Below are 11266 nucleotides of genomic sequence, written 5' to 3' on the forward strand. Positions count from 1 at the left end.
TTCTGGTCATCTCGAATGCCAGCAACTCATCCAAGGACTCTAGGATCTTCCCACCCACTGAATTCAGACTAACTGGCCTATAATTTACTTTCATCTGCCTTTCACCCTTCGTCAAGAGTGAAGTGTCCTTTGCAATTCTTCGGTCTTCCGGTACTGATTCAAAATCTAATGATTCTTGAAAGATCATTAATAATATCCCCACTATTTGTTCATCCATCTCTTTCGGAAACAAGGGGTGGACACCATCTGGTCCAAATGTCATAGCATGAGCGCAATTGTAGATCATGGCCTCCGACGGGGGCCCGGTCACCATGAAAACGAAAGAAAAGGCATGAGAACAGGAGATTTAAGCTGCTTCTCGGATAAGCTGGTAGAGGTCGCCCAGGTCCGCAAAAAGCTCTGGAGCCATCCTTCCAGTTTCACGTGACATCATAGTTGGGAAATTAACGGAACAAGGGTACTAGTTCACAGCGGGAAACAATTGTCCGGTGTTGCTGCCAGTCATTTCAAACACCATTATATTCATGCTCCTGGAGGGCCACTACGGAAATCTCAATTCGTTCCCTTTGTTCGAACAAATGCAGGAGCGATAGAGCAGACTACTTGGGAAAACTAGCGCATACCACGCCACAGAGGTAGATCAGAATAGAGAGACTCTTTCCAATATGGCACACTGATTGGGGTCTGACCAGATAAAACAGCCGGATGAGCCAATGATGACAAGTATGAATCAGGTGACGCCACGGATTCCGACGTCCAGTTGGATGTGCGATCCTTTCGTTGGAAGTTAGAAGAATTTATCAATAAAGTTGATCACTGGCCAGCATGCAGTCGTATCAACTTCTTTATATCCTATTATGAAAACACACAGACACCAACGCTACTTTAAAATTCAAGTTCGTATGATTACACATAACATAACCCTCGCATAAATTGTCACCTAATTTAGGAGCAGTCGTGCTTGGTTATCCCGGGAATTCCGACAGTGTTTATATGGTTCATAGTGTTAGGTTACATACGACTTCCTTACCCATCAATAATTCGTATTACAGTTTGCAAGATGTATGTTTGAATCGTCTGGAGTATTTTTTTTTTGAAGAACCTGTAAATATAAAGTTAGCTGGTATCTATTTTAAGGCTGATATCAGTGTGAGCAACTATGTAATTTTGGGTGTAAGGTGTCTGTTGCGGGATAGATCTTTGCCGTACAGGCTTCACAGTTGTAACTCTATCGAATTGGCAATGTGCACTTTATGATTAAGGCTCGTTGATTGTTGATACCCATTTTCTGTTGACCGTTCAACAAAACGTTCCGGATTCACAGTTAAAAGCTTGTGTTAAATCATTCTGAGTCATTTTGGTGGAGAAAGTACTGTGACTGGATTAATATCATTTACCATGGTCACTCATACTGTGTCTAATTACCGAGTGTCAACCAGGCAGTGTCAGATGGAGAGAAGGAACTGATGATGCCTGGAGCATTCTCCCTATTGCTGAAAGAATGCTTCTGTAGCTTTCATTGTGACTTCATATTTTCCATTATTTCGCAATTGAATCATTGAATTGAACGCAAGAGCGTCGGGATATCAGGTCCCTGGTGTCTTATTTTTCTTCAACTTTATTGATTTTTTTAAAATTCACTCTGTTGAAATCCTAATGTGCCCACTAAGATCCTGAAGGATATAAAACCTTGCAAGAAAACGTGTAAACCCACAATATAGCTGCTATCCACACCTCGCTTAGAAAATGCTGGGAACCTACCACGCTGTCGAGAAAATAGTCTATGTGATTATTACCTTCATCGGCGTTCCTGGTAAGTAAATATATCGAAAAAAATTGTGCCCCTTGAGCCGCAGCCTGGCTTCCTTTTGTTTATTTCGTCGTCCTTGTTGTAGAGACGACGGTTACTTTTTACATTATTTTAGCGCAAAGTACTTACATAAATTACATGTACCGAAAATGAATGTTGCTTTAATGTGTGTGATTCCATGGGACATTCTAGATATTTTCATTAAAGTCCCGGAGATATATGCGCCATAACTTGAGGCGCAGCCTCGCTGCAGATATTTCCCTGATTATAACTTCCTGACCAGAATAAACAATCTGGCCCTGTTTCGAATGATTTCGGCGAGATATCAAAACAACTACAACCAGCATTTTGCGTGTGTCGTTGTTTGAATTTCCAGCATCTGCAGATTTCCTCGTGTTTGGTCTACAACCAGTGTCTCTTTATTTCTGAACAAAATACCGCAATAAAACTCTACTGGAAAGGGCTTCCAGGTGCTAAGGTCAGGGATGTCTCGGCGATCTCGGAGCAGCCAGAAGTCTCGGTAAGTACTAGCACCAGTGACATGGGTACGAAAAGAGATGAAGTACTGAAACGAGATTTAGGGAGCTATGTTGACAGCTGGAAAACAGGACGTTCACAGAAGCAATCTCTGGAGTGTTGTGTCATACTCCAGTGAGGGTACGACTAAGATGATTTTACTGATGTATTCGCGGCTAAGGATCTAGTTAAGGGCGGAGTTTCAGATGTCCAGATCATCGTGATCACTTCTGGAGAAAGTATGACATGTGCAAAAGGGACCCGTTGCACTTGAATCCAAGCAGACAAATTTTCTTGCAGGCAGTTTCCCTGGAACTGCTGGCGAGCGTTAAACTAAGTCAGTGGAGGCGGGATCTGGAGAGATGGCGCTGGGGATGGAGAAATTGGTATAAAAGCAAAGGCAGTATGTAGTGAGACTGTAAGGACGGACAGACAGATGATGGAGTCAGTGGGAGATTCACTAAAATTATTCTGGGAATTAATGGCGTATCATACTGTCTTGGGAGTGTTTAATGGCTCTGGGCCTTTTCTCAGAATCTGAATCAGTATCAGATCCTGAATCAGATTTAAACTCAGAACCATATATTATGTCGTAAAATGTGTTAACTTTGAAGCAGCAGTAGGGAAGAGAAATCTTAATTTCATAACACGTGTGCGTGTGTGTGTTTATGTATGTGTATATATATATAATATTAAGAAATTTTGCACTACCTATTTATTACTGAAAATATAGAAATAAATACAATCGTGAGCTTCTTCGTAGGTACAAAGAAACGGGTGGAAAAGGGGAGAAACTCTTCTTGAATCCCTATGTCTATCCCTTCAGGCTTTTGTAACTCCGTCCTGATGGTAGCAATGAGAAGAGGGCATGTCCTGGGTGATGGGGATTAGTAATGTTAGACACCACCTTTTTGATGTCGCTGAAATTTAGATCAATGAGGTGTCTTCTCCTTGAAACCTATCAAATGCTGAAAGGCCTATTTAGAGGTGATGTTGAGACGATGTTTCAGACAGTGGGATAGTCTAGGAACAGAGAGCAAACCTCCGAATTGAGAACATCCAGTTAGAAAGGAGATAAGATGAATGCCTTTATCCAGAGTGTGTCAGATCTGTGAAATTCCACGGCAGAAGTGTCTACGAGGGCCAAATTGAGTGTGTTTAAGGCGTTGGTTGAGAGGCTCTCGATTAGTCGAGGCGAGAAAGATTGCGGGTAGAAAGCAAGAGAGAGAGATAAATGGCGATGTAACCTGGATCGGTAAAAAGACTTGATTCTGCTCTACCTTATGGTCTTATGAACTTATGGCTCAATAACTGCAGTTTGTCTCCAGAATCAGAAGGCTTGTACAAACTGGACTCACTGTCATTTTAGAACTATTCATTCCATGGGTCCCAGTGACTATGATTTACTGAGCGTGTCTGTCACTCAGTATTGCTCTTGTCTGCTACACACTATGTGATTTCCAGTTGAGGTTTGTTCCTTTATATGCTAGATTTTCAGAAAACAACACCATCAATTCCAAATCAACCTATAAAGTCAGACATCGGAGGCTGCTGGTCGCTCCAGACAAAGAGAGGACAAAGCAACATTGAATTCATAAGTTTTTCACCATGACACTGTGGTCATATTTTGCCTTGAAACCAGCTTAAAATCGTTAATTAATGCTATTATCATTTATTTATTTGCACTCAATTCAATCTGGCAAAAGCTGACATCCGGGTATAGGCAAGCAAATTCATTTCTCAGTTGCTTGGAACTTTCGGACTATTCCAGTGATGTTTTAGTATTGTGGGTTTCTCTACATTTGCAAAGATATTGCTGTGTAACACTACTTTTTCAATGTTATTTTGTAGTGTATTTGGGATGATACCAGTTACAGATTTTACTATCAGGACAATGTTCACCCTGTTCACCTCCCACTGTCTTTCAATTTCCCATATTATTATATCAACAACTGGTCTGCTCAGCCAGTACCGATATCTTCCATGCGGGGTTATGCTCTTCCATTGGTTTAATTTTTCTTCAATGGTCATAATGTCTGCATTTATCTGGACAATTCTCTCATTTAAATTTAGTGGTGAGCACTTCTTCTCAGAATTGCATATGCTCGCCAGGAGCGCTGACTCTTTGATGCAAATATATATTTAGAAGTCTTAGCTGACAGTTGCGTAATTTTTTATGTTATTTCTATTTCACTTTCTGGACTAACTTTAGTTAATGTAAGCTCATTCGAATGTGCCTGGCGTTTTCTGAAATTACTATTGCGGCTTTTTTTCTCGGTTCAAGCTGGTAAAATCTGAGAAAATGCCAAGGCTATTGCACCATAAGCCAAGAACTCTCATTTCTCCTTTGCTAGGAACATTCAAACTCACGTAGAGAGATTTCGTTTTCTGGCATACTGGAGATTAACATGACTATTGACTTGTAGGCCTACTTGGTAAATGTTATTTTCCAGTGATGATGATTGTTATTGTAGTTTTCAAAGTTCATCTCATATTATTATTATTATTATTATTATTATTATTATTATTATTATTATTATTATTATTATTATTATTATTATTATTATTATTATTATTATCATCATCATCATCATCATCATCATCATCATCATCATCATCATCATCATCATCATCGACAGAATTGCAAAACATATTTTATGTATTTTCATTTTCTCCAGTGAATTTACTGGCTATTCTGATCCTGTCACGGGGGAATTGCGGACTTTCCACCTGCACCACTCGATACCTGGTAGCCATGGCAACGGCGGATCTGCTCGTGATTATCACTGAGGTCATTTTGCTTCAGATTAATTACTATTATTTCCCAGTCAGTTTCCTGGACATCACACCAGTGTGCATTATCATCCGCATACTACCTCGTGCTGCCACGGACTGCTCCGTCTGGTTCACGGTCACTTTCACCTTTGACCGATATATCACCATTTGTTGTCAGAAGCTGAAGATAACATATTGCACCGGTAGAACTGCAACTGTGGTTCTGGTAACAGCCGGCACTTTCCTCACTCTGAAAAGCATTCCATTCTACTTTGCCTATGGACCGAGAGAGATCATTGACGATATACCGTGGTTCTGTCGATGGAAACCAAGTTACTTCACCGAACCTGGATGGGTGGGATTCGACTGGTTCGATACGGTGTTAACTCCCTTACTTCCTTTCTCTGTAATTCTGCTCTTGAACGCTCTGACAGTGAGGCATATATTAGTGGCAAGTCGGGTCCGTAAGGGTCTGAGGGGGCAGAGCAACGGGGAGAACCGCACTGACCCAGAGATGGAGAGCAGGAGGAGGTCAGTGGTTTTGCTTTTCACTCTCTCCGGCAGCTTCATCCTCCTGTGGCTAACGAGCGTTCTATTCTTCATGTATTATCAGATCACAGGACTGGAGTGGACTGACGCCGAGTTTATCTTTTTGCAAATGGGCACTCTGCTGCAGAATTTCAGCTGCTGCACCAACACATTTATTTATGCGGTGACTCAATCCAAGTTCAGAAAGCAGGTGAAAGCTCTGCTGAAAAATACGGTCACCTCACTACTTCTGATCACTCATAAACCATGATAGCATACTGGAGGCAAACGCGCTCTATGTAGCCCGGGCTCCAACTGCTGACATTGTTTCCCCCACCCAGCACTCAACCACATCGAAGTCCTGATCCTCTGAAAGCTTAGCTCTCTAATGACCATTGAGCTACCGTCTCGTAATACCATCGGACATATGTTCAATGCATTTATAATCCGAAAATAATGTCCAGCTTTAAACAAACACCGAGTGGAGAAAGTTATCCACAAACTGTTATTGATTTCGCAACTTGATCCGCAAATGTCTGAAATAATAACCCTGTACCCACAGTACTTGAGAGAGATGTGTCTGATCCCACAATAACCCTGATCCTCTGGCTGGAATATCAAATGGTAGAGGGTCAGGCCGTCTGTGTCACAGATTTCCTCCGATCCCCCGTTAGTTTGACTGAGGGTTTCCCATATCAGGGTTTCCCAGTCTCGGGTGGTTAATGCTGGGGTTTCCATGGCATAACAAAAGGTTGGGAAACATTGGTTTGTGTTGCTTCAGTCCTGATGAAGAGACTGCCCGGAACGTCGACAGTGCTTCTTCCTATAGATGCTGCCTGACCTGCTGCGTTCCCTCAGCATTTTGTGTATCTACCTGACTTCGTTGGTTTTCGCATGATGCTTTCAGATGTATTGGAAGACAAATGATATACAGATTAATCAGACTTATATCTTTTCTTTTTCAAATAAGTCCGTGATTGGTGGACCGGTTAGAATAAACTGCTATGAGAGAAAATACAGGGAAATAGCTGGGGCGGGGTGCGCATTGACGGGAAAGCTCTGACATCTGCTACATACAGCAGAGCAAAGGTAACTCGTTACCGAGATTGCCAACATCCAGATTGATGTATCCCTCGATCAAAATACAACGTAATCGCGTTACTAACTATGGTGCGAATAATGTGCATCGGAAGTTATGAGATAAGGAGAAGGATTGTCGTGACCTTTAGCGATACAAGCATAATGGCCTGCCAATACTGTGGTTACGCCCTGCTACTTAATTACGCCTCCCTGTCAACTTGAACACACGACTGCCGTCCAGAGACTATTCTCTGCAAATCCTAGAAATGGCTCTGCGTGGAAATCCCTGAGCATCATCAGTTTCTGAGATACTCTAACTTTCCCCTTTGGCACCAAACATCATTCCACGGTAAAAAGTCACTCAGATCACAAGATCACAAGACAAAGGAGCAGAATAAGTCATTCGGCCCATCGAGTCTGCTCGGCCACTCCGCCATGAGCTTAACTATTCTCCCATCTAGTTCAAATTTCCGGTTTTTCCCCACATCCCTTGATACCATTACTAATTATATACCTGTCAAACTTCTCCTTAAACACCCTCAGTGATCGGGCCTCCACAGCTGTATAAGGTGTATACCCTCTAATTCTAAGACTGTGGCCCTTTGTCCTGGACTCACCCACCAAGGGAAACAGCCTTTCTACATCTACTCTGTCCAACTCTTTCAACATACGAACTGCATCTATGAGAACCTCTCTCGGTCTTCTATACTCTAATGAATAGAGTCCAAGAGCCGACAAACGCTTCCATATTTTAGCCGCTGTATTCCCTGGAATCATCCTCGTAAATCTTGTCTGAACTCTCTCCAACATCAATACAACCTTCGAAGATAGGGGGCCCAAAAGTTTACACAGTATTCCAAATCACGTCTCACCAGTGCCCCACAGAGTCTCATCGACACCTTTTTACTCTCACTCACAATTCTTCTTGAAATGAATGCCAACATAGCATTCGCTTTCCTCACTGCCGATCCAACCTGGTGGTTAACCTTTAGGGTATCCTGCACGAGGATCCCCAAGTCCCTTTGCACTTCCGATTTTCGAATTCTCTACCCATCTAAGTAATAATCTGCCCGATTATTTCTTCTTCCAAAATGTACAAACACACATTTCTCAACATTGTATCTCATCTGCCATTTCTCTGCCAACTGTCCTAAACTGTCATCCGCAAGCTTAACCACAAAACCATTTAATCCGTAATCTAAATCAGCGATATACAGTGGAAAAGAACACCGACCCCTGAAGAGCAGAACTAGTAACCGGCAACCAACTAAAATAGGATCCCCTTATTCCCACCCTTTGCTTTCTGCCTATCAGCCAAAGATCCACCCATTCCAATATCTTTCCTGCAATTCCATGGGCTCTCATCTTATTAAGCAGCCTCTTATGCGGCACCTTATCGAATGCCTTTTGAAAATCCAAATGCACAACACCCAGAGCCTCTCCCTTGTCAATCTTATTTGAGATTACCTCAAAAAATTGCAATAGTTTGGTGAGGCAGGATCTTTCCTTCATGAAACCAGGAAAGTGAATGAAGGGAAGGCAGTGGATGTTGTACACATGGACTTCAGTAAAGCCTTTGACAAGGTCCCGCATGGGAGGTTAGTTAGGAAGATTCAATCTCCAGGGAAACATGGAGAGGTAGGAAATTGGATTAGACATTGGCTCAATGGAAGAAGCCAGAGAGTGGTAGTGGAGGATTGCTACTCTGAGTGGAGGCTTGTGACTAGTGGTGTACCACAGGGGTCAGTGCTGGGTCTGTTGTTATTTGTCATTCAGATCAATGATCTTGATGATAATCTGGCAAATTGGATCAGTAAATTCGCTGATGATACAAAGACTGGAGATGTAGTGGACAGTGAAGAAGGTCGCCGGGACTTGAGAAATTGAGTTACAGAGAAAGGTCGAATAGGTTAAGACTTTATTCTCTGGAGCTTAGAACAATGAGGGGTGATTTGATAGAGGTGTATAAAATTATGATGGGCATAGTAAAGTGAATGCAAGCAGGCTTTCTCCACTGCGGCAAGGGGAGAAAAAAAAACAGAGGTCATGGGTTAAGGGTGAAGGGGGAAAAGTTTAAATGAAACATTGGGGGGGGGCTTCTTCTTGCAGACAGCGGTGGGAGTGTGGAATGAGCTGCCAGATGAAGTGGTGAATGCGTGCTCACTTTTGACATTTAAGAAAAACTTGGACAGGTGTATGGATGAGAGGGGTTTGGAGGGATATGGCCCAGGTGCAGGTCAGTAGGACTAGGCAGAAAAATGGTTCGGCACAGCCAATATGGGCCAAAAGGACTGTTTCTGTGCTGTAATGTTCCATAGTTCTCTGGTTCTATGAAACCATGCTGGCTTGGGCCTATCTTGTCATGCACCTCGAGGTATTTCATAATCTCGTCCTTAAGGATCGACCCCAATAACTTTCCAACTACCTATGTCAGGCTAATAGGTCTGGAATTTTCTTTTTGCTGCCTCCCTCCTTTCTCAAACAACGGAACTAAATTTGCGACCTTCCAGTCCTCCGGAACTATGCCAGAGTCTATTGATTCCTGGAAGATCATTTCCAATGCCTCCACAATCTCCAAAGCCACCTCCTTCAGAACCCGTGGGTGCACCTCATCAGGTCCGGGAGACTTATCTATCCTTAGTCCATTTATTTCCCAAGCACTTTCTCTCTAATAATCTTGACTGTGCCTAATTCTCGGCATGTTGATAATGTGTTCCACTGTGAAGACATGCAAAATACTCATTTTGCCATCTGCCAAATGACAACTCCTCTGCCATCTCGGTGTTACCTATTATAATTTATCCAGAATCATTTTCAATCGGTCCTATATCTACCCGTGTCGCTCTTTTACCCTTCATATATTTAAAAAAAAAATCATGGTATCCTTTTTTTATGGTAATTGCCAACTTCCTTTCATAATTCCTTTTTTTCTTTCCTAATGACTAATTCTTAGTTTCCTTCTGTACGTTTTTAAAAGTCGTCCAGTCCTGTTTTCCCACTAATTTTTGTACGCCTTGTACGCCGACTCTTTCGCTTTTATTTTAGCCTTAACTTCTCTCGTTAGCCACATTTGTGCTATTTTTCCATTCATGATTTTCTTTTTTCTTGCAATATATTTTTCCTGCACTTTCTTTATTTCTTGGAGGAATTTCATCCAATTCTGCACAACAGTCCTCCCATATAGCTTACTTCTCCAATCAACTTGAGCTGAGTTTACAGGAATATAATGGACAGAGAGGGTGAGAGAGGGACAGTTCACAGGGTAAATCCCGTTAGACCAGCAATGTGTCAGTGTTGGACACCAGGCTGAGCTCTCAGGTCAATTAATCTCCCCGCCGCGCGAGCCGCACCCCCGGCCCTGTCATTGGTCAACACAAAGTACACTGCAGATGCTGTGGTCAAATCAACACGTACAAACACGCTGGAGAAACTCAGCAGGTCGGGCAGCATCAGTGAAAACGAGTAAACAGTTGACGTTTCGGGCCAAGACCCTTCGTCAAGACTGAAGGGGGAGAGGACAAGGGCCCTATATAGAAGGTATCTGGAGAGTGGGAAGGAGAAGGCTGGTAGGTGCCAGGTGAAAAAACAGTCAGAGAGAAAGATCAAGGGGAGGGGGAGGGGATGCAGGGAGGGGATTGGCAGCAAAGGTGAAGGAATGTAAGGGGAAATCCCTGTGTAGTAGAAAAAGACAGAATCATGAGAGAGGTGATAGGTAGCTGTTAGAGGAGACAGTGAAAGTTGGATGGGGGAAGGGAGGTTGAGGGGAATTACCGGAAGTTGGAGAATTCTATGTTCATACCAAGGGACTGGAGACTACCAAGACAGTATTGGTCTGGGTCAATTCGCCTACTCGCCGCGTAAACTTCGACTTACGTCACTGCTCAGGTAACTCCGCCTACCCCTGGTTACGTCATTTTCACGTAAACCGTCGCCTCGCGAGCTCCTCCCTCCGCTTCTGGTCGATTCGTTTTCCGCAGCGCAAGCCCCACCTTCCTCGCTACTTTATTGGTCGGCGCGCCCGCCAATCCTATTAGCCCACCTCCCTCACTCCGTTATTGGCCGACTAATCTACCCGAGTCTCGAGCTCCGCCTGAGGGTGAGGGAGGGTCATAAGGTGAGGAGTGTCTCGGTGAGGGTGTCGAAGTGTGGGTGGAGTCACTGAGGACGAGGAGAGTCTGTGGTTGAGATAGAGTCTGTGGGTGTGGGAAGGTAGTAGGTAAGGAGGATTCAGTAAGGGACTAATAGTGATGAGGTTTTCAGTAAAGGAACGATTGACCATGAGGGAGGGAATGAGGATAAGCAGTGTCTCTGTAGGAGGGTCTGAAGGTGGAGAATGTTGTTGCTGAGAGTGTGGAGGATCTTGGTGAGGGAGGGTCGGTGAGAGAAGATGCGGGGAATGAGGAGAGTCTGAGGGTGAGGAGGGTCTGGGAGTGAGACGGGCCTCGGTGAAGAAGGTTCTGAGGGTGGGGAGGGTCACAGTGAGGATGGTCTGGGAGTGAGACGGGCCTCGGTGAAGAAGGTTCTGAGGGTGGGGAGGGTCACAGTGAGGATGGTCTG

General features: G+C 43.5%; 1 protein-coding gene across 1 annotated transcript in view; it reads left to right on the forward strand.

Annotated features, from left to right (window-relative positions):
• Nucleotides 1–5900, forward strand: part of LOC132384376 (probable G-protein coupled receptor 139) — a 49387-nt gene extending 43487 nt beyond the window's left edge. The window contains exon 3 of the mRNA XM_059955481.1: nucleotides 5005–5900. Coding sequence (XP_059811464.1) covers nucleotides 5005–5900 — 896 coding nt within the window. The remainder of the gene's footprint in view (nucleotides 1–5004) is intronic.
• Nucleotides 5901–11266: the final 5366 nt, after the last annotated feature.

This window comes from Hypanus sabinus, chromosome 32 (genome assembly GCF_030144855.1).
Source record: "Hypanus sabinus isolate sHypSab1 chromosome 32, sHypSab1.hap1, whole genome shotgun sequence".
In the NCBI taxonomy this organism is placed as follows: domain Eukaryota; kingdom Metazoa; phylum Chordata; class Chondrichthyes; order Myliobatiformes; family Dasyatidae; genus Hypanus; species Hypanus sabinus.